Source organism: Papio anubis, chromosome 3 (assembly GCF_008728515.1).
Source record: "Papio anubis isolate 15944 chromosome 3, Panubis1.0, whole genome shotgun sequence".
In the NCBI taxonomy this organism is placed as follows: domain Eukaryota; kingdom Metazoa; phylum Chordata; class Mammalia; order Primates; family Cercopithecidae; genus Papio; species Papio anubis.
In genome coordinates, this window is record NC_044978.1 from 101305206 (window position 1) to 101332667 (window position 27462).

Genomic DNA, 27462 nt, shown 5'->3' on the forward strand with positions numbered 1-27462 from the left:
GCATCTAAGTCATAATAACGACGTTCAGTCACCCATCCAGATAATCTTTTGGAGTCTTGTGCTCTACATTTTAATGGCATACTTAATGCCCTTATGGATTCCTAACTACAGAATTTCATTAATAGCTATGTCTGATACTTTCATAATTAGTTCTGTTCTTTTTTAAGCAAATGTACTAGTCATTTTTAAATGGCTGTGAGATTTATTTTGTACCTTTTTTCACTGGTATTTCATGTAAGGCATCAACCACTGTAATTTTTGCCGATGCTGAAGCCTGTCCTTGGGAATTGGATGCATGGCACTCATATTCTCCAGCATCGTCCTTACTTAGAGGAGATACCTGTGAAAGAAAAAGGATCTAGTATTCCTCTGTGGTGGTCTTCTCTTTTGTCAGTGGTTCCAATGAGGTCATTATATCATAAGTTTCCTAAGATGACCAGGGGATTCATAGCAAAGGTGCTGCCAGAAGTAGTGCAAGTCCTGTGCTAGGAGACTTCGATAGCTACTACATTTGGTTTGCTGAGGAGTCATCTCAGGAAATGTAATGGACAACTTGTGATCATACTGCATAGGTTAAAAACTAGATAGGTACACATTATCGGTTTGAGGGCAACCTTGATAAGGGTATATGATCAAAGTATTCTCCATGAATATCAAGGGTCAAGTAAAATAAGGTATTTATTAATCAATAATGAGTTAAAACGATGCTTGGGCCATGCAGCTCTGTGTAAGGATTTTGCTTTGAACTCTTAGGAAAATAGTAGTTCTTGTTAATTCATTGGTTGTTTTCAAAACATGCAAATAAAGCACTTTTCCTTTAGTTTCTCTGAAAGAGAAGCAGCGACTCCATGGTAAAGCTATTCCAAAGAGATGTGGAAGAGCAAGCACCTTCAGGCTGGCAGTACATCAGGCACCTTTGCCAGGTCTGCTTATGTCTAATGCTAAGAATGAAACTCTTGCCAGCTCTTGGTTCTGGTACTCACCAGCACCCAGCCAGTTACTTCATGCTTTTCTGGGCCACCCCGGGTCTGAATGGCCAGGTTGTCCCGATCACCAGGTAGGAGTTCTGTCCTTTGAACTCCATAGTGACCCCTTTTTACCTGCAAAAACAAAAGGAGAGAGTAATACTGAGTTTTGTACACCAGATCATCTACTTGGAAGTGGCCACATCCCTACAATTTCACATGGTGTATGTCAGACTTTCTAATAGAGAAAACCCAGCATTTTTCTCAACTATTTCCCTTTACTACTTTTAAAATAGAGATCCTTTTATTTCTTCCTGCCAGTTTTCTGCTAAGCTTACATGTTTTAAACTAATGTGTTTTTCTGCATGCTTGGGGAATACACATGTTCATAATTTCCTTCCACTGGCCACCATCATTCATTCACTCATACTCTTGGAAATTCTGCTTCTCGGTGCCAGGCCTTTTCCCTGTCATGCCATGTTCGACTGATGAACTGTCACCCAGTACTAGGTGTGATGCTTGGGACCTTGGGGCTCTTCCTGCAACAGCTTCATCAATGGACAATAGTAGGCTGAGACCAAAGCCAATACCATTACTTTGTTCTGAGGGCTAAGAATTAATCAAATGATTTACTGAACACCTAAGATAAAAAACACCTATCAAAGGAGTTCGAGACCAGACTGACCAACATGACGAAACCCTGTCTCTACAAAACACAAAAATCAGCCCAGTGTGTTGGCAAGTGCCTGTAGTCCCAGCTACTCAGGAGGCTAAAGTGGGAGAATTGCTTGAACCTGGGAGGCGGAGGTTGCAGTGAGCCGAGATAGTGCCACTGCACTCCAGCCTGGGCAACAGAGTGAGACTCCATCTCAAAAAAAGAAAAAAAAAAAAAGAAAAACAGCTGTCAAATACATGTGCTGTCATTGTTCTTTTATGACAAAACTTGTCGACTGTTTCTGTGTATGTCATGTTGAGATTCAGAAGAAATTTCTTTGATTCAAGGCCAATACTAATGTATCCTTTTTGCTCTCATTTTAAAAGGCAAAATGTTTATTGTATAAACTCTGGAAAATATACAAAAGAATGAAATTCACTTGTAGCTTCTCGATATATATACATTTAGCAGCTGAGTTACAGAGTACAAATATTTTAAGCCTTGTGATAATGGTGAGTTAAAAAAAAAAAAAAGGATATACGAATTGTTTGTTCATTCCATCCCAGACCTCCTTTAAGAGGCTGACATTTATTGATACTTGACATTTATTGATACTACCTTTGTAATTAGAAAGGATTTACAATCTCAGGTAATTTCCTTTTCATTTTCTTCTATAATAAAGCAAATCTTAATAAAGACCAGATAATAGTGTGTATATATAGACACAGTGTATGTGTAAATATAATAAATACATATATAAGTAAACCTATATATACACTTTGTTAACTTCCATCTCAGTGTTGCTTTTCCCATGTGGATCCCACTCCTACCATGTGTTTTTTGTTACTCTGCTGTTGTCTAGGCTTCAAACCTACACTGTATTTTCTCAGCTTTATGATGCCAGGACCGGGACTCAGCAAACCACATGTGATGTAGGCCAACTCCTGCTCTTGAAAAAATACCTTGCATGACTGATTTGGAAAGCCTGGCTTTTTGCATTTTTTTTTCTGGAATTTTCCCACATTGCTACTAATGCTGTGAAGACAAACATGTACTCAATAGGTACCTTTCCCCTTAGTTTCCCAAGTAGCTGGAAGAAATGGTTTATGCTAATACAGCTTTTGCAATAGTTACTTAAAAATGGGTTTTAAGAATATTTTGGTAGAAGTATTAATTTGATTCAATGTCTAAAGTAATATGTCTCTGACCTTTATTCACTGAATTTCAGAATCATATGAGTTTTGTGTGACCAAAGCAAGAAAATAAGAAACACTGCAGCACTGAAATACTGAATCTCAGCAACTGAGCCTCAAATCCCATAGCTCTTGGTAAAGAGCATTTTATGTTAATTAACTTGATCCACAATGGAAAGGGAAATGTATCTTGTTAAATATAATATTTAACAGAAATCACTGTATATATATACTTTAGTTTTCCCTTCTTTTCACAGGTGTTGGCATGGTGTATTTTAATTAATGTTACATAATTATAAAAGGTTATACATCATGTAGAAAACATAGAAAAAACTGCCAAGAATTTTCATATGAAACATTTTTATATGTCAAGCTCTCCCTTATTCATGTAAAGGGATTCTAAGTGTTGATAAGCATGTGTTTTCTGTTTTTTTTTTTTTTTTGAGACAGAGTCTCGCTCTGTCACCCAGACTGGAGTGCAGTGGTGTGATCTTCGCTCACTGCAACCTCTACCTCTGCCTCCTGGATTCCAGTGATTCTCCTGCCTCAGCCTCCGGAGTAGCTGGGATTACAGGCACGTGCCACCACGCCTGGCTAATTTTTGTAGTTTTAGTAGAGACAGGGTTTTGCCATGTTGGCCAGGGTGGTCTCAAACTCCTGACCTTAAGTGATCCACTTGCTTTGGCCTCCCAAAGTGCTGGGATTACAGGCATAAGCCACTGTGCCCGGCCAATAAATATGTGTTTTCTCGTTAAAATAGGAACTAAAACTAAAAAAGAGAGGTTAATATTCAGTGCTTGTAAAGATGCAGAGAAATGGCACTTCTCCATTGCTGGTGGGAGTGTGAATTACTACAGTCTATTTAAAAAGTAATCGGACAATGTCTATTAATACTAAAACAAATATTTTGACTTATTCAGGTAACTGTTGGGAATCTATCTTATAGCAATAAAAGCACCGTATGATATGTGTACTTTGATGCTTAAAGTAGGATTGTTTAAGTTGACAAAAATCTGGAAACAACAGAAAAAAATACAGAGGTGATTTAATACATTATGATATTCATACTTGGAATATTACGTAGCTGTTGAGACGCAGACTTGGACGGATGTCCATGAAGTATTTGTTGAGAAAAGCGAGTTTCAGAATAGTTTATTGGCACACTATATTCTCATTTCACCGTAGGGATATATGTTTGAATATGCTTGGATATGAAAAAGAATGTGGAAAGATACAAACCACGGCAGTTCACATTGGTTATCTCAGGCAGGAGGAGGAGGTGGTGGGGGGGACATTCTCAACTCTTTCTTTATACGTCTTTGGATAATTTCCGCTTATTACCATTACCTTAGAGGTCACTATTTTTGATTAAAAATATTCTTAGAGTTCATGGAAGCCCTAATCTGAAGAAATATTCAGGCAAGAAAAGAATTAAACAGAGAGTCTCTCGGTCTCAGAGACAAGTACTGGGAAGGTGTTTTGCTTTCGCTGTGAGCATCATCTCTGATTTAAAAGGGTTAAGTCAAACATGGCTATTTCAGTTCATGTTCCCATTTCAAAATATTGCCCTTCGAATCTTTCTAGGCTAGGGGTTTGCTGAAAGGCTTGTTAAAGCCAGCAGGATAATAACTGCCAGTAAGGAAAGTAAAGACCACTCACCAGGCTGTGCCAACCGTAAGAATTGCCACTGCAGTCTCAAGTGTCATGGAGAGAAGGCTTGTGCCATTAATTCTGCTGTTGCTAAGAATCCTTGAGCTAGAAAGACATGCTGTCTTTATTTAAGCCTCAGTTTCTCTTGTTTAACAAGCGTGGATTCTAATATTCTATCCAAAAAGGTGTTCTACTCTTAAATTGGATTTGAAACACATGTGCTAGTAAATATATCTGTATTCTTAACAGTCTGGTTACAAGGACAGCGATGAGAAAACAAATACCCTGTTTAATTATTTAGGTCAGTAACTTCCCAAGTTTCCTTAGTTTTGACATGGCCCAAACTAAGAAATACATTTTACATTGTAATCTGGAATATACAAAAGTTTCAGGAAATGACACCTTTATAAGTGGTAAGTGTGATGCTTTAACATAGGTTCTGTTCTATTTTTTATTTTTTATAAGAACATGCTGGTTGTGATCGCTACGTTAGTTCCAGGACTCGCTGATGAGTCACGGTCTGCAGTGTAAGAAACACTGCTTTGGGTCATGCATGTGGCAAATTACATTATGAAGGTAGAGGACAACTGGCAGAGCATCATAGTTGGGTTTTGCTTGTTCTGGAAAGTCTGCAGAAAAAATTGTTTCTCTCCTACTTCCTCTTCACTTCTTTTCTTCAGCACCCATCTCATTGACTGACATAGTGGGTTTTGTTACGGGATCTTGCTCTGTCACCCAGGTTGGAGCACAGTGGTGCCATCATAGCTCACTGCAGCCCCACCTACTGGGCTCAAGCGATCTTCCCACCTCAGCCTCCCAAGTAGCTAGGGACTACAGGTGTGAGCCACCACACCGGCCTCAACTGCCGTGGTGTTTTTGAATAGCCCTGAGGACAAGCCCTCAGTGAGGCCTATTGGGATCTGCCCTGTACAGTCCTAAAAGGGAAAAGATTCCCGAGGCAGACGTATTCCTCTGGTATGTGAATACTTTAGCTGGGATTGGGTAGAGCAAGGACTGAAGAAATTATTTTTTGCCAAGATTTGCCAATAAGGTCACATGCCCCAGGACACTTGGGTGACCCTCGCTTCTCATTGTGTAAGTATCCCTAGGAAACTGTAGAGAACTGCAACGGAGTTTTTCATGAGTATTCCTCGGAACATTATTTCTCCACCTCCCCACACCCCGAGCAAACCAGCAATCTCCAAATTAGCAGTGAGGAACGCCTGCAGTTCTTGCAGTAAGGATGGAGGGGAAATCATCCAGGGACTGCATTTCTGCTCTTAATTGCTCTTGCTCCGCCTTCCTCTTAAAAACATAATTGATTGGGGTGAAATTTTATTGCTCCTTTAAGAGAAGCTTCACTGTAAAGGATGGTATAGTAGTGTTGACTCTGTCGTCACCCCCACCTCAGGCATTTTCTGGTATCTGTTGCCAGATTTTACACAAACCAGGGGGATTCATGCTGGTGCCAATGTCAGTGGCCGCATCCCTCTGGCCGCATGGGGGAGCCAGAGGTTAGCAGGTGACCCGACCTGGGCTTGAGCCCTTCAGTGGGATTTTCACAACGCAGCAGGGAGAAGGGAAACCCTTTCTTTCCTCTGGGGTCTTTAAGCTGTGATAAAAATGTGAGTGGAGTTGACATCTCCCGCTGCACAGGAAGCTTTCTGAAGCAGAAGAAAATGAGACTAGTATATTGAGAGCAAAGAGTCAAGAGTTAGAGTTCTCATGGCGTGTGTACCCGGAAGCAGGGGCCCTTGAGGCTGGACCCCGCTCCCGTTTTTTGTTTTGCCTAGGTTAGTTTCAGATGGGCTGGTAGAACTTGCAACAGAAAGAGCTCCGACTGCGGGAGCCACAGTCCTCCTGGAGTTCTAGAAGTTGCTCCTCCGGTCACACAATGAGCAAACGAAATAGTCAAGGGAGACCATCATCCACCTTAGAGCTTGCTGGAGAAGTAGGGTAGCTAAAAAGGGATGTCTGGTTATGCCCTTTTACTTAAACCAAGTTTCTTTTTTGGTAGCATGAGTTTGATAATTTTTTTTAATTCTTCGTAGGACAGTTGTGAGGCTAAGCAATTCAAAATGTATAAAAAGGACAAAAACGACTAGGTGTGGTGGCTCACGCCTGTAATCCTAGCACTTTGGGAGGCCAAGGCAGGCGGATCACCTGAGGTCGGGAGTTTGAGACCAGCCTGACCAACATGGAGAAACCCTGTCTGTACTAAAAATACAAAGTTAGGCATGGTGGCGGGCTCCTGTAATCCCAACTACTTGGGAGGCTGAGGCAGGAGAATCACTTGAACCCAGAAGGTGGAGGTTGCAGTGAGCCGAGATCATGCCATTGCACTCCAGCCCAGGCAACAAGAGTGAAACTCCATCTCAAAAAAAAAAAAGACAAAAACCTAAGTGTATGGTATAATTGTGAAGTATTAGTTGATGGCAAGTAAGTGTTTTCTTTTCCCTCCTCCATACCATACATGCTGAGAAGATGTTGTTCTTCAAATATGAAGATAATTATACAAGATAATGCCACTCGAAGGGAAAAATTTCCAGGAACAGTAGCTAATGTCTACTGAGTGCTAACTATGTATCAAGTGATTTTTACCTGCATTACTTTATTTAATCTTTATGATAATTACATGCCACTTTAATAATGTAGAGAAGGGAGCTGAGGCTAACAGCAGTGGTTTTCAGTACAGGGCAATTCCCCAGCCCCACACCCTTAGGGGACGTGTGGCAATGTCTGAAGATGCTTTTAATTCTCACGACAGGGGGATGGGAGATGCTACCATTATATAGTGGTTAGAGGTGGGGGTGCTGCTAAACATCTTCCAAAGCACGGGCAGCCCTCACAACAAAGAATTATCCGGCCCCAAATGTCAATAGTGCTGAGGCTGAGAAACCCTGGCTTGCAGAGAACCCAGCCAACCTGGCTAAGGAATTCACACTCTTTCCTTTTTCTTTTCCTTTTCTTTCGTTTCTTTTGAGACAGGCTAGAGTGTAGTGGGGCAATCACAGCTCACTGCAGCCTCGATCTCCTGGCGCAAGGGGTTTTTCCACCATAGTGTCCTGAGTAGCTGGGACCACAGGCATGCCTCACCATGCCCAGCTAATTAAAAAAAATTATTTGTAAGAACGAAGTCTCACTGTGTTGGTCAGGCTGGTCTCAAACTCTGGGACTCGAGTGATCCTCCTGCTTCAGCCTCCCAAAGTGCTGGGATTACAGGCATGTGCTACTGCACTCAGCCTCACACTTTTTTTTTCTTTTTTTCCATTTGGGAAGTCATTTCAAAACTGATTTATTAAAAGAATATCATGCTTTTTCCACTTGGGGCCAGCATTTAGCAAAATTCAGAAAGGAGAAATTTTTTTCTTTGATATTCCTCCTCTTGTTCCTTTTTAATGCTCTGTTCTGGAGTGGTCTCCTTTGTCCGTAACTTGTAGTTCTACAGCCTTGGTACTTAGAAGAATAGATCCCACCTCACTCCTTCTACCCTGCTTCCAAGTGCTCTTAAAATGTACTCATCCATCTCCCAGCACTTAGGGAATCTGAAAAAAATAATCCATGCTCACAGGAGAAGGCTACAGGGCTTTATGTCCTTTTACCTTCTTAGCCGAGCCTCCCAGTAAAATAATAATAATGCCTCCAAGCAGACAGGATCTAAAGTATCAGCTAAATGTTCAGTCTTAAATGAGGAGACTGAAGACATCACAAACAGCTTGGTGGGGGCTTGGAGGTGGTATTTTGGGACAGAAAGAGAGAAACATACACTTTTAACCCCTATGCTATATTGTCTCCACTGAGGGTGCACACACAGACACACACACTTCACTCACACCCACATATGCACACACATACACACACCACAGGTGCACACACACCCCGAAGGTGGGTTCAGGTGTTCAGCATTATTGTTCTTCCAGTTTCTCAGTTTCTAGGATGCTGCTAATTAAAGCATGGCAGGGACTGGTTTTTGTCCCATGAATCCAGTGGAGGTGCCTGTATGACTGCCGTCAACAAAGCATGGAGCATCTGCAGTCAACAAAGCATGCTAAGGCTTTAACGTTTTACCATCATTGTGCAGTGCAAGAGAAGCTTGTCAGCCTAGGACGTCTTCTTGAAGTCTGTGCCACTGACCTTGTTCCAGATGAGGACAGGTGTCGGGATTCCGATGACCTCACAGCTCAAGTACACCTGGGCACCAGTGACATTCCAGATGTCCTTGGGGGGCGTCACTATGGAAGGACCTGCAGGAGAGGGCACAAAGCCAAAGTCATCTTTTAAATAGCCCTTCACATGAGTCAGCATCTTAGGGAGAAAATAATAATTGTGTTTATGAAGCCGTCCCCTTGGTGGATTATCTGAAGCAAATTTCAAAGACTACACTGGCTTCCTCCTGCCACCAGCATGATTTTAAGGTCCACTTTGGGAATGCATAAATCTAAACAAACAAAAACAATTAGGAAGAAAAATTTGTTCTGAAAATTTTCTTCTTCCCCAGACCATGCTTAAATGAGTGCTAATTTACCAGCTGTTTTTTTATTATCTGGGACTTTTCCAGTAATAATAAAATTTTAGTTCCAAAATGTTCAGTGTTTTTCTTCTTTTGTTTACTGCTATTTCTATTTTGGTTGGAAAGGCAACAAGCAACCGCTCCATGGGTAATGGAGAAAAACACCTAAGAGAATATTTGAAAATGTGCTGAGCACCCAGACAAGATGGAAGTCTCTGCCTCAAGAAGCTCAGGATCTAAGGTTGAAATGGGTGATGAGACAGGGAAGAAAAGGAGTGCTATGTACCTTAGGGGATTGTAAGGGACATCTTTATTTTTAATGCAATTTTATTATTATTATTTTGCCACAGAATCTCGTTCTTCCACCCAGGCTGGAGTGCAGTGGCTTGTTCACAGTTCACTGCAGCCTCAAACTCCTGGTCTCCAACGATCCTCCCACCTCAACCTCCCGAGTAGCTGGGACTATAGGCATGCACTACCATGCCAGTTCATTTTTAATTTTCTTTTGTAGAGACAGGGTCTTGCTATGTTGCTCAGGCTGGTCCTGAATTCCTGGCTTCAAGTAATTCTCCTGCCTCAGCCTCCCCAAATGCTGGGATTATAGGTGTGAGCCACCATGCCTTGCCGGAAGGCACCTTTGAACAGAAGAGGCCCGGGTGTCGAGGAAGGTGGTACAAGGGTCCTTCTCCCAGTGTGGTCAGGTGAGGCAGCTGGTAAGAAGGAAGAAGAGTGACTGATCTACTGGGTGTGACCAGGGTCCCCAAGGAGAGGGCCCTTTCCCAGGGTTCTCAGTGTGCAAGTCCCTAGCAGGAGGCATTGGCAAGTGGGGGGCACCCTCGAGCCACCGCCTAAATAGAGTCAGCAGGTATGGGACCACTGAGAGACGCCAGAGTGATGCTCTTCCATTCCCACAATTAGGGAACACACTCACCACCTTCTGTATCATGGCACCCTTTGGAGAACGTCCCTACTCAGAGTCAACACAAACCCTGTGCATCCTTTTTGCTGTGAAAGTGGTGGGACTCTCTGGTCCTAGGTTAGCTAACTATGGCCTGTGGGCCGAATCTGGCCTGCCATCTGTTTTTGCATGGCCTGTGAGCTAAGAATGGTGTTTGCATTTTTATTTTTTTTAATTAAGAAAAATTTTATTTTTTTGAGACAGGATCTCAGTCTGTTGCTCAGGCTGGAGTGCAGTGGCATGATCTTGGCTCACGGCAATCTCCACCTCCCGGGTTCAAGCTAAAGCGATTCCCATGCCTCAGCCTCCCAAGTAGCTGGGACTACACGTGCATGCCCAGCTAATTTTTGTATTTTCAGTAGAAAAAGGGTTTTGCCATGTTGGCCAGGCTGGTCTTGAACCCCTGAGCTCAAGCGATCCTCCCGCCTCGGCCTCCCAAAGTGTTGGGATTACAGGCCTGAGCCACTGTGCCCGGCCTGCATTTTTAAATGGTTGAAAAAAAAAATTAAAAGATGGATATTTCACAAAGTGTGAAAAGTGTAAGGAAATGTCCATAAAATAAAGTTCTGTTGGAACACAGCCACACTTTAATTTGTTTCCTGCTGTCTCTGGCTGCCAGAGCAGTTGTGGCTGAGACTGCATGGCCTAAAAGTATTCACTGTCACTGGCCTTTTATTAAGAAATTTGCTGATTCCTGCTCTAATCAACTGAGGGAGACTGATGCCTAAATAAGACATTATGGGAAAGCCTCAGGACTTCAATCCTTTACACATTTTCCGGAGCTGATGCAAGTAACCCCCCTGGGTGATTTCTGGTTCGGCTCTGAAACACAACACTGTGGAAACTAACAGATACCGAGAGAGCGGGTGCTGCTGACTGCGCCTGTCCGCTGATGGCCTGGTTTCCCGGCATCTACAGGAGAGAGGTGCACACCTACTTTTTATTTACTGGTAATTAGTATGTCACTTCTGCTCATTCTAAATGCCAGGGTTCAGCCACCAGGGGGCTTCAGAAAGACTCGGGACTGTCTGCAGAGGATGGTCACGGAGCTGGCAGCCTGGATTCCTCATGTGGGGCAGTGTGAGACTCCAGAACCGAACCTGGCCCCTATTCCATGCTCAGCATGGTTTCTTGAATGAATAAATTAATGACCCCTTCCGAATTTTAAATCTCTGTTGACTTGGGTCTCCTATCCTAGCAAAATAGCAAACTGCAGGGTCATCTTGCATCAGAGTCCTGGGAAAGGGACAACCTCCCCTTTAGGGCTGGAAAGTTTTCTGGCATAATCAGCATTCAAAGGACATGAAGTCTCTCCTTTTGCAACAGGCTATTTCCAGCACAATATTAATTTCTTGAAACAGAAAGGAAATGACCCCAGTGTGCAAGATTTTCCCACTCATCTAAAGCATTAGAAGCTGATTTTTTTTTTAATCTCATGGGATATTTTTATTTTTTCCCTTTGTAGGAATGTGCCAAACAATCAAAGTTTGGAAAGCTCTAAATACATTTCGTGCTTCCTTCCCTCCAAACCATAGGTCTGAATAGGAAGCATATATCCTGGCCAGGGGGCTTGGCTCTTCTGCTGCGAACATGAATGTGGTGAGCACAGTGGTGCAGTATTTATGTTTCTGGCTCTGTCTCAGACATTTCCTAGTCTGGATGCAGCAATACAGCACCCTGCAAAGGGCTGGGCCTCACCCTATCCCAGGCTTCCTCTAGGGCTCTGGGACCCCAAGGGCTTGGACACCACAGAGCCGGATCTGGCTGTGCTTTGAACTGCCTTCGCCCACCTCTCGAACGGCCCTCACGCTGCTCTGTTCTCCTTCCCACACACAGACTTGGCAGGAGGACTTCAAAGCTCAGGGGATCTCAAAGGATTGTTCTGAGAAGAACACACCAGTGTTCAGAGGTCTGGGGGGAGCTCGGGAACAAAGCTGCTTCTCACAGATCCAAATCACACAAGGAATGCAAGACAATTTTATTGTGAGGATCTGAGGGCCTCAGCCCTGCCAAAACCTTCTTACTTGAACCGTGTTCATCTCCCTATTGCCAGTACAGGTAGCAGGGTCATCAGTCTTGGGCAGGGGGCAGATTCTGGAGGGCTAACGGACGGGTTCCAGACTGATTTTCTGCCAGAGATCTTGAAGACATGCTATGGATTTTTCCCATGGGATTTAAAAACAGATGTTCTTAGTTTTAGTATAGTCCAATTTATCAAGTTTTCTTTTCTATGGTTAGTGCTTTCTGTGTCCTGTTTAAGAAAATTTTTGCCTAGCCCAAGGCTAGGAAGATCTCCTGTTTTTTTCTACAAGCTTTATGGTTTTACCTTTCACATTTAAGTTTTTGCTCCATCTTGAATTAATTTTTGTGTGTGCTATGAGGCAGAGGTCAAGGTTCATTTTTCCTCCCCTAAAAGGACATCCAATTACTTCAGCACCATTTGTTGAAAAGACCTTCTTTTTCCCAATGAATCATAATAATGCCTTTGTGGAAATCTACAAGACCCACTGCATATGTGTGGGTCTATTTCTGGACTCTCTATTTTTTTCCACTGGTCTATGTGTCTATCTCTGCACCAATAACTATGGAATAATTTAGAAATTATTTGTACTAAAATTGAAGCACTAAATAGAGGGCAGATATGATATATCTGTTTTCCCCCAATCCTCTTACTATTCCAAGAAGCAAAACACTCTAGGACAAGCAAGGATTCTTTTTTAATTTTTATTTTTGTAGAGACAGAGTCTTGCTATGTTGACCAGGCTGGTCTCAAACTCCTGGGCTCAAGCAATCCTCTTACTTCGGCCTCCCAAAGTGCTGGGATTACAAGTGTTAGCAACAGTGCCCAGCCATGAATTCTTTAAAAATACCTGAACCCAGGAATACTTTGAATGACAGCCATCTTCACGGGGTTCAATATTAGGACAAATCTTAGCATGGGTTCCTCTTTCTCCTCTCCCAGTGCTTGGAATACCTTAGGTAAATGGGCTGAGTCAACATTTGGATTATTCTAAGAATGTAAATGATTTTGTCAATCCTGCCACCAGGCTATGCCTAGAATTCTACAAGACTTCCATACTACAAAAATCTGTAATATTCACTGACTCCTGTTGGGGTGATGGAGTGGAAGGGCAGAGGAGGGGCTGTTAGGATTAGTTTGCTGCACAACACTTACAAAAACCCTTGGCTATTTCAAATATCCTTGAACAAATGCTGGGTTTACTAACACAATGAAAAGTTTAACAAACAATATGTAAACTGGAAAGTACTAACCTACAAGAACCGCCTTTTGGTTTGAGATACAATCTCTTGCAAAAGAAAGTCACATCAATAAATTATTAGTGTAATATTCAAGTGATCAACAGACCTCTTAGAGTAGGTGGAGGCAGGTTGGCCTCCACCTGACTTCCTGTGTTGCAAAAATCTGTAGGGATTCAACATTCTTCCCGGTACTTTGTTCAGAGCTGATACCCAGTAGGATTCCTATTTACTAAGCTGTGATTGGTTCTTTACCACTTACCTGGTCTGGAAATTCCCCCAGAATATGCATAGGGAATGGAAACATTCTTTTTTTTTTTTTTGAGATGGAGTTTTGCTCTTGTTGCCCAGAGTGCAATGGTGTGATCTTGGCTCACTGCAACCTCCGCCTCCTGGGTTCAAGTGATCCTCCTGCCTCAGCCTCCCAAGTAGTGGGAATTACAGGTGCCCGCCACCATGCCTGGCTAATTTTTGTATTTTTAGTAGAGATGGGGTTTTGCCATGTTGGCCAGGCTGGTCTTGAACCCCTGACCTCAGGTGATCCGCCCACCTCGGTCTCCTAAAGTGCTCGGATTACAGGTGTGAGCCACTGCACCTGGCTGAAAAACTCTTGATAAAAGCAAATTACAGAAGTTTTAGCGAAACGTAAATGAAGATACATAGTGAGAAAGAATAAGCAAGCGACTTAATAGTGACCCACAGGGACACCAAGAGGACAAGTCTTGTATAGAAGAGAAGAGATGCTGAAAATGTTTTCGGTGGATACGATGGCAGCCTCAACAATGCTGCACTCTCCTCCCCGACTCTCAAGAACCATCATCCCACATTTTCCATTGAGAAGCAATTTCACTGCCAACAATCATCTTGAATTGCAATTCCTGACAGTTCTGTTCTACCTCAGGAGAGCACTCTACTCAATGACTCTGTACCAAATAACTTCTAACTCTTTCCACTCTGCCTTTCTTCCAAGAAGGTCAAGGCAGATCCGGAATTTATTTATGTTTTTAAGAATAAAGAAATTTTCAGGTCACTCTGAGCTAATTTTCTCATACAGAAAGCTCAAAATCACTCCTCAAGGCCAGGCCAAGGGTAATAACAACACTATCATCTAACTCATACTCAGTGTTTGGATTCCATTTAAAACAGGTCACAGAATTCTGAAATGTATAGGGACAAACATCAGGATAGGTCCAATTATTTACTTATCCTTGCCCTTGTTCCATTAAGAGCTTCAGGCTGCTCAAACATCTGTGTAGCAAACATCCTGTTCATAGAATAAATGACTGTGCACTGCCTCCCTCTGCCCTGTACCCACCCTCGGCAACTCCAGAAAGCAACCAAGCTGTCTTCAGTGTTGGCTGATGTAAAGAGATATCCACCCAAGGTGGACTACCCACATTTTTCTATCCAGATGACTGTACCCAAACCAGGCTACCCCATTTTCCTTTTACCTTACACACTCAATTAATTCTCATTCAATCTCTTTAGATCCTTCTCAACCCTCTAAATTCATTTTCTTGCCTTGCCTATTTTTTATAACTGTTGCTCAGTAACCTTAGAGCGTCTCTTCTTTTTGATCATTCCTTAGAGGGTCTCTTCTTTTTGATCATTCCATGAAGGGAAAGAAGAAGAAGAAAGACGGGGGGGAGGATGATATGGTTTGACTGTGTCCCCACCCGAATCTTGAAGTGTAGCTCCCATAATTCCCACGTGTCATAGGGGTGGGGGTTGGGACCTGGTGGAAGGTAATTGAATCATGAGGACAGGTTTTTCCTGTGCTGTTCTCGTAATAGTGACTAAGTCTCATGAGATCTGATGGTTTTATAAAGGGCAATTTCCCTGCACATGCTCTCTTGCTTGCTGCCATGTAAGATGTGACTTTACTCCTCCTTTGCCTTCCACCATGATTGTGAGGCCTCCCCAGCCACGTGGAGCTGTGAGTCCATTAAACCTCTTTTTCTTATAAGTTACTCAGTCTCGGGTATGTATTTATTAGCAGCATGAGAACAGATTAATACAGAGGAGGTGAAGAAGAAGGAGAAGAAAGAAAAAATGAAGAAAGATAGCCAGATCCTAAAGGAAGTTATAGCAAGGAAGACAAAAGTTCTAAGTTTGGAACAAAACAAAAATTCACTACTATGAAATATATCCTTGGAACAAAATTACATTTGTACTCCATAAATTTATGCAAATAAAAAATAAACATTAAAAATAAAGTAAACTAAAATTCAATTTAATGAATCAGATCACCTTAAAAGTACTTAGAAGTCTCCTGCAGAATCTCCACCTAAGTCTGCATACTCCTCCTTTGCCACATTTTTTCTTTTTAGAGACAGGGTCTTCTCTTTCACTCAGACTGGAGCATAGTGGCACGGACATGGCTAACTGCAGCCTCAATCTCCTGGACCCAAACAATCCTCCAACCTCAGCCTCCCAAGTAGCTAGGACTGCAGGTGTGTACCACCACACCTGGCTAATTTTTGTATTTTTTGTAGTATGGGGTCTTGCCATGTTGGCCAGGCTGGTCTTGAACTTCTGAGCTCAGGCAATCGACCTGCCTCGACCTCTCAAAGTGCTGGGATTACAGGTGTGAGCCACCATGCCTGGCTTCTCCTTTGTCCTCTCACCTTTTTTTTTTGAGATGGAGTCTTGCTCTGTCGCCCAGGCTGGAGTGCAGTAGTGCAATCTTGGCTCACTGCAAGCTCCGCCTCCCAGGTTCACGCCATTCTCCTGCCTCAGCCTCCCAAGTAGCTGGGACTACAGGCACCCACCACCATGTCCGGCTAACTTCTTGTATTTTTACTAGAAATGGGGTGACCATGTTAGACAGGATGGTCTCAGTCTTCTGACCACGGGATCCACCCGCCGTGGCCTCCCAAAGTGCTGGGATTGCAGGTGTGAGCCAACGCATGTGACCTCCTTTGCCACTTTAAGTTCTAGACAAAAGACTCACAGACTACCAGATTATTTTAAGAATATTTGATTATAATCTAGAAATAGGTATGTTCTGAAAAAGTACTACTGATATAGAAAAGGTAGTTTTATAGATGGATGGATTTAAATTTGGAGTATTATGAGTTTGTTCAGAAGAGTTTAAGAAGGGCAGTTCTCACAAAACACACAAATATCATGAGGAAAAGACTTTGACATGAAATTAATTTTGAATTTGACCAGCAATTCATTCCAGCTGATTTTATATAAAGTCTTAGTAGTGAGGACAGAGTTAAAATGTGTTATCCTATAAAAAGCACGGCAGGAACAATATTAAAGAAGTATGTGAACAATTTCCTAGTCTCTTACAGAGCACAAAGCACTCCCCAGCCATGACCTGAGATGTCCTCATGATGTTACTATTTAAAAAAAAAAAAAGGCAAAAGCATTCTTGGGGACAGAACACTTGGCTCTGAATCCTTGTCTACAATTTATAGCCAAAATACCTTAGAGAAGCCACTTAACCACTTTTACAAGATGAAGAAACTAGGAAGTGTCTAAGAATATCCTCTTTGGGTTTGGAAGTAAGTGAACCTATCATGAATGTGTCCTTGAGCTGGGTCATATGGCATCGTTGGCATCTATGAAGTTCTGAAGTCCCACTGCCTGGGTCTGGAGCTCTCATTCTCTGCAGATCAGTTCAACACATTTCCTCATCTACCCTAAACACAATGTATGTGACTCATAATATGGTTCACTTCCTCAGGGATTAAAAAAATAGAGCTTATAAAGGTATCACCCTTTACCTAGTTAGCCAATTTTTTTCATCTGAAAGAGCTGTGTAGAAGATGTTAGAAGCAGTCATGTTTGAAAGCTAAATATACTTGAATTAAGCCTGGGAAATAGTCAAAAGTCAGATTTCCCCCAATAATCAATTTCTGTCCTCCAATATCATATTGAACTATATATTTGTTGCTTCTTTGCTTTCCTCATTTCCCCATCATCTCTTCTATTTTTACCAATTCACTCTTCTACATCATTTCTACCCAAACTCTCTCTCTGCTCCCAGCAGTCCTGCTCACCTACCATTACATATTCACTACCCCTTTCAGCACCTTTGCTTATGCTGATGGTCTTGCCTACTTGGAATATCTTCCCTCCTCTTATTTCTTATCACACTTTATTGGACATTCTAAGGCTGAAGTTTCATTTCTCTTTCACATTTTTTGAAGCCTAACAGCTTCAGGCTCCCCCTTATTTCTTCTCTAAAATCCTGTGGGGTTCAGTAAGTTCCACAGGGCGTAGTGCATCACTGTTCTCTAATGCTTTCCTCAGCTGGCCTAATTGAGGATGCCAGCATCCTGTTGGAATCAGAACTGAACCAGGAACCACGGAATCAAACGTTCTTCATGTTCATTGGAAGGAGACAGAGCTCAGGTTGTATGAAGTGGGTATAGGGCAGCAGTAACTTCAGAACAACATAACATGATTAGCCAAACAGAAGTGAAAAGATAGCCACTGTCTTGAAAATGCACCAGTGTACACACGGCCAAAAGCGTACACCTCACCAAAGTGGTGTTATAGCTATTTTGTTTATCAGTTGGCAGATTATTCATCATGATTTTCTTTAATCTTCCACTTGACTTTCTCTTGCCATAAGCAATGTTTCTTGGCTACTAACCACTCACCAACCAATTAGTATATGACCAGGAGATGCAAATTAATTTGAATATACATCACTTGAAGCCAAATCCCACTGAGATGGGTAGGTCTGCTGGAAGAAAAGGATTATCAATTATCCTCACACCAAATCATGCTGGGTTATACTATTCACATTATGGTTCTCACTGAGCATTTATTTTATTATTTATTATTATTTATTTAAGTTTTATTTTTTTGAGATGGAGTTTTGCCCTTTTGCCCAGGCTGGAGTAAAGTGCTGTGATCTCGGCTCACTGCAACCTCTGCCCCGTGGGTTCTCCTGCCTCAGCCTCCTGAGTAGCTGGGATTACAGGCACCCATCACCACACCCGGCTGATTTATATATATATGTATATATATATATTTTTTGATGGAGTCTCGCTCTGTCACTCAGGCTGCAGTGCAGTGGCGTGATCTCGGCTCACTGCAAGTTCGGCCTCCTGGGTTCAGGCCATTCTCCTGCCTCAGCCTCCCGAGTAGCTGGGACTACAGGCGCCTGCCACCACGCCTAGCTAATTTTTTTTTTTTTTGTATTTTTAGTAGAGATAGGGTTTCACCGTGTTAGTTAGGGTGGTCTCGATCTCCTGACCTCGTGATCTGCCCACCTCGGCCTTTTAGTAGAGATGGGGTTTCACCATGTTGGCCAGGCTGGTCTCGAACTCCTGACCTCGGGTGATCCACCCGCCTCAGCCTCTCAAAAAGCTAGGATTAAAGGCATAAGCCACCGTGCCTGACTTTTTAAAAGTTTTTATAGACAGAGTCTTGCTCTGTCACTGAGGCAGGAGTGCAATAGTGCTACGATCATAGCTCACTGCAGACTTCAAACTCCTAGTCTCACGGATCCTTCTCCTCAGCCTCCCAAGGAGCTAGGACTACAGGCAAGTGCAACCATGCGCGGCTAATTAAAAAATAATTTTTTTTTTTTTTTGTAGAGACGGGGTCTTGCTTTGTTGCCCAGGCTGGTCTCGAACCCTTGGCTTCAAGTGATCCTCCCTCCTCGGCCTCTCAAAGTGCTGGGATTACAGGCGTAAGCCACTGTGCTTGGCCTCTTACTGAGTACATACTAACACGGCTAAGACATTTGAGTATGGGGACTTCTCCAAGTTATGACAGATTCGCAAACAACACTCATCTTGACTCTTTATGCTGGGTCCTGAAAATAGTGTGTGCATTAATACCAAATAAGGGGAAAATCAGGGTTTAGGAAGGATCTCAGATACCACATATGGAGATAGAGAGTTCAGACAACTTGGCAAAAATCCCTAGATTGAGATGAGATTCTGATAACACATTGAAGGGAACAGGACCACACAAAAGTACAAAACGGGAAAGAATAGTAGGAAGGCACTATGGCCAAGAGGGGGAAGGGGATGAAACAAGTGGAAGCTTCCGGATATTAAATAAGGGGAAGCAGTAACTGTATGGCTAATTAAAGAGCAGAGCCATCTGCCAAGGCACGTCATTTAGGGAACTTCCAGAGGCGGGATGATGTAGCAGCTGAACCCTGGTATGGGAATCTAGCACACGGTCTCAGGAGTACTGGCTGAGGACAGCAGGGAGGAGAAGAAAGTATGACACCTTAAGCAGCATAGGCCAGATTTAATCTCAAGCTTTTAGTTTAAGGCAAATTCATCTGGTTATGGAAGCTACTGTTAGTCATTTCCACTTTAGTGTGAATGAAGAACCCATAGTTTATAATAATGGGACCCTGCCAAACACGTCTAGGGCAAAAGTGTGTAAGAATTGCTTCCTCTTCTCTAAATATAATCTACTGGGGAGGCGTTGGGGAGGTTTAGCGCAGTTAGAGTAAGAACAAAATGCTGGGAGGTAATAGACTATAGTGAGTTTGGACGTGGACTTGGAATCAGGAATTCTGCTCTACCACTCCTGAGTGATGCAACATTGCACGAGTTACTTCACTTCCCCTGCTTTGTTCATCTGTGAAATGGAATGGTAGGATCTCAGTCATTAGACCATCAAAAGGAAGGTTTACCTGGCATGGGGTAAACTTTCAATAAGTATGAGCTGTTACTTTTCATTGCAGAAATTAGACTTTAATCAAGGAAGGTGAAAGACAGCGGCCTGCCTGAGGAGAGGCAGGAAAACACTGGCCGCCTCGGAACAGTGAGCGTGCAGGCCAGCCCGGGAAGAGGATTCGTGTGTGGTGAAGGGCATAGCAGAAGGCAGATGAGGTGGCCTTACCCTCCAATGTGTCTCTGAAAGTGGGAGTGTCACGATTCAAGTGGCATTTCCCAAGATGATTTTGGAGGTCTCCGCAGCAGGATGGGACATGGTGGGGATTAAGGCTCTAACTCAAGATCGCAGCAATAAGAGAGAGAAAAGGGGAAGACTTGGGGGATTATTCAGGAGGAACTAACACTACCCAATAAGTGACTGGATGTGGGGAAGAGGGGCATGACTTAAAGGCTGTGAGCCTCAAACATTACAGGAGGCTGCTGCATCATGAACAGAAGCAGGGGTGTCGGTCTGAGGAAGGTGCCGGATTGAGGAAGGGGAAGGGGTGGACTTGGGTTTAAATTTGCTGAATTTCAGGTATCACCTGGGCTATGAGGAGGCACTGAACCACAGCGGGGAGACCAGAAGTACCAGGGCAAGCACTATCTAGCCGACATTTTAGCCCTGGGAAGGCTATGTGTGGTCCTTTGGGTGAAAGGAAGACAGATTTGGCACTCCCTCTCACTAGTTTCTCCAGAGGCAGTTCCATCAGCTTGCTGCTGACTACCCTGGCCCGTCCCCACCCCACCCCAGGTAAAGCAGGTAAGTGAATAGCAAGGCCTTGCTTAGCTTCCAGGCATACATTTGCAGGGCCAGTCTGTCTAAGAGCAGACCATTCAATACTGTGCAGCTCTGGTGACCGCGTGCCCAGATCTTGTGAGCTGAGTTTCCTGGCTGATTGCTAGTTACCTCTGGATTAATAAGACACCTCATTTTGGCTCCAATCTTTGACGCTGAGAATCTTTGTAGGGACCATTAAGTCTATTTTTCTCAAGTGGACGCAGTACTCAGATGTCTCACTACAATCACTGTCGATCTTGTGATATCTCACAATTAACACTGTCAGTTTGAACTGACCATGGAACATGCACAGAAAGTTGCTTCTTGCAATGTGTTGGTTGCTTGCAAACAAATCTCTTATTTAATGATGTTTTCTTTTTTTTTTTTGAAATGAAGTCTTACTCTGTCGCCCAGGCTGGAGTGCAGTGGTGCAATCTCGGCTCACAGCAGCCTCCACCTCCCAGGTTCAAGCAGTTCTCCTGCCTCAGCCTCCCGAGTAGCTGAGACTACAGGCACACGCCACCACACCTGGCTAATTTTTGTAATTTTAGCAGCAATGGGGTTTCACCCCATTGGCCAGGCTGATCTCGAACTCCTGACCTCAGGCGATCTGCCCGCTTCGGGCTCCCAGAGTGCTGGGATTATAGGCGTGAGCTATCACACTTGGCCCTTGATGATGTTTTCTTATTCTTGTCCCCTTCCTTGTATGGGTCTAGCACTAAAAAAAGTGGGGTACTGACAACGAGTCTGACTCCAGGCTGTGGTTTTTGCCCATGGTGGTTCTGGTACATGTGATCTGGTAGTCATTCTTGAAGGGACCCTGCTACTGCCATGAAGTAAATCCATGAAGGACTTAAAACCGTGATCAGGTGTGCAAGATGGTGAACTCGCTCTGGTAACCATGTGATGGATGAGGTAACACGGGCTGTGTCAACAACATTGCCCAGGCATGAGCTAACTTATTCAGCAGAGCTCCTCTAGGAAGTTGGAATACCTACACTATCATCCTAATACCAGACTGGCTGAGGTCCACACAAGTTGAATCAGCAGGCTAGGTTTCGAATTGGTTTGAGGACCTGCAAGAACTGACTTTATAGAGAGTGCCTTCCTGAGAGGAAACTCCCTAGTGATGTTAACAGAGTCTTGGAAACACATTTTTTCCACATCTCACGGGCCTGTCCTGTCTGGACTATGACTCACCTTAAATACAAGTATTAAATGTTTTTGCTAGCAATTTCCTATTCTGAAAGCACTGAATTGGATTGGGAAGTTTCCATAGGAAACATTGCTAACCACGTGGATGGTCACACCTGATTCTGGGATTCCTAGAAGCCTAGATGGTGAGTTTCCCTAGGAAATTTCTCCTTCTTTTTTTGGGATGGGATCTTGTTACGTTGCCCAGGCTGGTCTTGGACTCCCAGAAGTCGAAGCTCATGCCATCTTCCTGCCTCAGCCTCCTGAGTGACTGAGACTACAGGTGAGAGCCACCAAGCCTGGCTAGGACACTTCATCTTGGAGTCCCTGCCCACTCTCAGTCTCCTACATACTAACCCAGTGCCTGGTACCCTCAGACATCAGGAAGGGTTTCTTGAACTACCTGTAAGGGGAGGCTCACCCATCTTCAAAGCTTAGTCTCTATCCATAGGCCCTGTGCTAACGAGAAGTACAGTCTGCTTAGAAATAGATGTGCTTGGCTGGGCACGGGGTGTGTCATGCCCGTAATCCCAGCACTTTGGGAGGTGGAGGCGGGCAGATCACAAGGTCAGAAGATCGAGACCATCCTGGCTAACACAGTGAAAACCTGTCTTTACTAAAAATACAAAAAATTAGCCAGGCTAATTTAGGTGGCATATGCCTGTAGTCCCAGCTACTTGGAAGGCTGAGGCAGAAGAATTGCTTGAACCTGGGAGGCGGAGGTTGCAGTGCACCGAGATCACACCACAGCACTCCAGCCTGGCGACAGAGCAAGGCTGTCTCAAGAATAAATAAATAAATAAATAAACAAAATGAAATAGATGTGCCTCTGGGGAAGAGAATGTAAGAGATTCCCAAGTGATCTTCTACTTTAGGAGAGTTGGACTTGCTAAACCTCCTCCTGAGAACATTTTGCGAAGCTGAAGGCTGAGGCGTGAACTCCCTGGGAGGACGCTACAGTGGGGTCAATTCTGCTGTTCCCTGTACACTCTGACAACCAAGGAGGACGAGGAAGCTTAACATCTTGGGTCTTTAGTAGAAGACTAAAGTTCTTCAGCTCCCTGAGAACCAGGCAAGTGTTTAGCACCACTCTGCCCAAGAAAGAGATACACACTTTAGAAATCCCAGCAAATCCTTCAGGCCAGGCTGATAGCACTGGAAAGTGCCTGTGGGGTCCGACAGTGCAGTATAGGGTGACCTTCTTAGACCAGGAGCTACCAAACAGAGGTTTGTTCAGTCTCCAGAAGGCTATGCAGGTTGGAAAAGATTACATAGCGGGGCATCTGCAGAAATAGGCAGCAGACACGCAGAGCCTCAGCCACCGGGTACTGGCCTCTAGGAAGGATTCTGTCCTTCAGGATCTTATCCAGTGGTTGCCAATCCTGGCTGCACACTGGACTCATCTGGGTGTGCCGAAAAAAATGTCCATTCCTGGGCTGCACTCCTAATTTCTCATTGGTTTGGGCGTGGAGTCTGGCACAGCTATCAAAAAAAAAAAAAAAACAAAAACAAAAAAACTCCCTAGGTAGAAGCACTTAATTAAAACATGGTTTTAAAGCAGGAGATACTCAGATGATTAGGAAAACAGGAAGGTGGAAAGTTAGAAAGGAGGAGAGGGGAACAGATTAGAAGAAATTATGTTCCTAGGTCTTTTTGGGGAGTGAGAGACCAAGTGCTACTTGGGAGGTGCCAGTATTCATGGAGAACTGAGAAAATGCAGTGGGCGGGTTCTGCATGAAGGGTACAGACACCTGATAACACCAGCATCACCATCACTTCGATCGCGCGGGGGTGGACAGAGGGCAGTGTCTAACTTCCCTTCCTTTGACAGGGTATCGCAGTTCTCCTTCTAGACTGCTTTCCATTTCCATAAAACAGGGCAGTCGTCTTCCATGTGCATCCTGCCCCTCTTCTACCTTCCTCATTCCTACCCTTGACTGTGCTGTGCGGAGATGGGGCTCTGCGTCTGGAGTGCGTGGGTCTTATTCAAAATCCCTTGAACTTGGGAGCCGCCTTTTTCTCATTGCTGATCCAACTGCCTCTCTGTTAAGACATTCGGTTTGGTTTAAGAGGGCAAGGCGGAGGATGAAGAAAGGGATCTCTGTGTGCGAATAGCCCCCTTCAGGATTCCGTGGAGCAGAGCGCAGGGCGTGATGGCTGCTTGGCGGGCATCTGGCGTTTGTACTTGTGTATGTTTTTACCCTCCAGGCCCCGGACTCCCATTGTCACAGCCCAGCCGCCGCGACTCCCTGGCAGACAGCCCCAGACGTTAGCCAGCCGCGCATAACTGAGCTCCTCCTGCTCTTTCTCAGTGTTTTCCTCTTCTCCAGCTTGGTCTCTCTGGTCATTTTCTGAGTCCTTTTGTGATGTCCGGAGACTGAAAAGCTCTCCGTTATCTACCCCATCCTTTGCTCATGCACTCCTTGCTGAGAGTTCTCAGATTTTCTTTCTTTTTTTTTTTTTGAGACGGAGTCTCGCTCTGTCGCCCAGGCTGGAGTGCAGTGGCCGGATCTCAGCTCACTGCAAGCTCCGCCTCCCGGGTTCACGCCATTCTCCTGCCTCAGCCTCCAGAGTAGCTGGGACCACAGGCGCCCGCCACCACGCCCGGCTAGTTTTTTGTATTTTTGATAGAGACGGGGTTTCACCGTGTTAGCCAGGATGTTCTCGATCTCCTGACCTCGTGATCCGCCCGCCTCGGCCTCCCAAAGTGCTGGGATTACAGGCGTGAGCCACCGCGCCCGGCCCTGTGTTCTCAGATTTTCTCTCAGCTTCCTAGCAAGACTTCGTGTTTCTTCTCCCATTTTTGGTATTTTCTCTAGTGTCGTCCCTAAGGCTGAACCTGGAACAGAATGCTTCTCTTACCCCCATGTGGGCTAGTTCTTCTTGTGTGTGTGTCTTGGGTACTTAGGATATGTATTACTGTGTGTTTGAGTTCAGCTACAAGACAATTTTCCCGAGTGCTGAGAGGAACTGAGAAGGTGCTAGATGTGGGTGCAGTAAACAATCTGGGCCAGGAAGAGCCAGACTGTTCAGTGAGGCTCAGAAGTGCCAAATAGCACAGCTCTGAAATCAGGGAAATGGATATGGCTCTCTGATCACAGGAGAGGAGGACCTGCCTGGTGAGAACTGGAAAGCTTGGCATAAGGAATTGACCATTTAGCAAGGCAAGTCACACTTGCTCTTATCCGGCTAGGGTACAGAGGAGCCCATCCGGCTGGGTGTGAGCTGTGAGAAATGGGAACAAGGTGAAGCAAAGCTATGCCAATGCATGTGGGACGTGTTACCCCACAGAAGGAGATCGCAGGGGCATGGAAATACTCTTTTCTGCTCTTATTGGCATTTTTCAAATCAGAAATCTCTGCACTGGCACTTTGGCTAATTTTAGGCAGTCATTATTTTTCTTTAATTAATGGTGCTTTCTTTTTTTGAGTTTTGTTTTTTATTTTACTTGAATTATGAGTTCCCTAACAGTGCAGGGAGACACAGAAAGGAGTTTTTCATGGTTTCTAAGGTAGATTTCTCTTCTTTTTTTGAGACAGGCTCTCACACTCTGTTATCCAGGATGGAGGGCAGTAGTACGATCATGGCTCACTGCAGCTTCGTCCTTTAGGGCTCAAGAGATCCTCCCAACTCAGCCTTCCAAGTAGCTGGGACTACAGGCACATACCACCATGCCTGGCTAAGTTTAAAAATTTTTTTCCATAGAGACAGGGTCTCCCTGTGTTGCCCAGGCTGGTCTCGAACTCTTGGGCTCAAGTGATTCCCCTGCATTGGCCTCCCAAAGTGTTGGGATTACATGTGTGAGCCAGTGCACCTATCCGTAGACTGGATTTTAAAGGTGAGGACATAATGCCTTTACAAGGACTGGGAGAAACTAGATGCAAAGTATCCTAAGGGTGAGGTGAACCTGGAGCTTACTGTAGAACTTCCAAAGGCATTCCTTCTAGAGCAACCATCAGTTCTGGCCTTGGAGACTTCATTCTTTTGTTTATGTAAATGAAAATAATTTCCTCATAAAACAGGGGATTTCAGATTTGGCGCCTCTTCAGAGCAACCATACATAAAAATAGGAAACTCATTATTTATAGGCACAAGGAAGAAAATGTTCTCAGTACTCCCGAAGTTGGCCTTGGAGCTGCTGTTTATGCCTCCCTCATCCTTGCTTTTTGGGTATGTTCTCCACCCTTATCCCTGTAGGGGATACTTTCTACAACCCCCAGTGGATGCCTGAAACTGTGGATAGTACTGAACTTTATACAATACATATTAATAGTATATATTAATATTATGTTTTTCCCTGTGTTTTCCCATATATACATACCTCTGATAAAATCTATTTTGTACATTAGGCACAGTAAGAGATTAACAACAGCAACTAATAATAAAATAGAACAACTATAACAATAAACCACATTCATTATTTTTGTGCTTTGGGGCCATTATTAAGTAAAATAAGGGTTTCTTGGAACACAAGCACTGTGATACCATGACAGTCAATCTGACAGCTGAGACAGCTGCTGACTGAGTAATGAGTGGGTGGCGTCGACAGTGTGGACACCCTACACAAACGAAAAAATTCGCATGGACAGAGCTGGATGGGGTGAGATTTCTTCACGCTACTCAGGACTGCGTGGAATTTAAAACCAGAAAGTGTTTGTTTTTGGAATTTCCCATGTAATATTTTCAGACCAAGGCTGACTGCAGATAACTGAAACTGGAAAGCAAAACCATGAATGAGGGTGGACTGCTGTACTTTACATTAATAATGGGCTTTATACCTCCCAGAGAAATTTTATTTTTATTTTTACTTTTTTTAAAAATAATGAGATAGGGTCTTGCTATGTTGCCAGGCTGGTGTCAAACTTCTGGACTAAACTGATCCTCCCGCCTTGGCCTCCCAAAGTGCTGAGATTACAGCTGTGAGCCACAGCACCTGGCCTCACAGCAAGTTTTTACCTCCATTACTTCATTTTTATTTTCCCGGCCATCTTGTGAGAGAAGCCAGTCATTTTGCAGATAAAGAAATTGAGGTTCAGTGAGGCTAAGTGTCTTGTGGAGGTCACACAGACTGGAAATGGAGTGGGCAGGACATGAATTTAGGTTTTCTGAGTCCAAACCCAAAGCCTCCCCTATGCTACCATGGTGCCTCTTTACATAATCTGTATTGCTGGAGTGTTCTGTCTCATTTTGCTTTGTTGGAGAATGAGGTGTTTGTGGAGAAGAAAACAGAATCTTAAGAACTGTAGGCCAGACTAGATTACAGAGGTTTCCAATGTCAAGACAGGGAGATTAGTTATGTCTACAAGCTACCAAGACAGAAAGAAAAACAAGAAAGTAAAAGCATTAATATATTTTGAAGAAAAGGTCACATATTACTGGAATCATAAACAGGTTTCATGGCTTACTATTTGCACCTGGTCTGAAATGTTTCTGAGGTGTTATCTGAGTGGTTCTGGATAAGTAGCGTAGACTTGCAACCCCAAACAGGTGAGAATCAGTGGATGATAACCCCATTGTGGTCAAATGGCTAAAGTTCTACCCTCATCTTAGAATAAAGTGATCTGGGAACCCCAGCCCTTTTTATTGGATTTTAATGTTTTCAATTAGTGTTTAATGTGCAAATCAGTATTTGAAAATATGCTTTGTGTTTT

General features: G+C 43.8%; 1 protein-coding gene across 1 annotated transcript in view; it reads right to left on the reverse strand.

Moving 5' to 3' along the window:
- Positions 1 to 27462, reverse strand: part of IGFBP7 (insulin like growth factor binding protein 7) — a 77968-nt gene that overhangs the window by 1140 nt on the left and 49366 nt on the right. The window contains exons 2-4 of the mRNA XM_003898849.4: positions 8598 to 8707; positions 984 to 1100; positions 214 to 340 (exon numbers count right to left, since the gene is read on the reverse strand). Coding sequence (XP_003898898.1) covers positions 214 to 340; positions 984 to 1100; positions 8598 to 8707 — 354 coding nt within the window. The remainder of the gene's footprint in view (positions 1 to 213; positions 341 to 983; positions 1101 to 8597; positions 8708 to 27462) is intronic.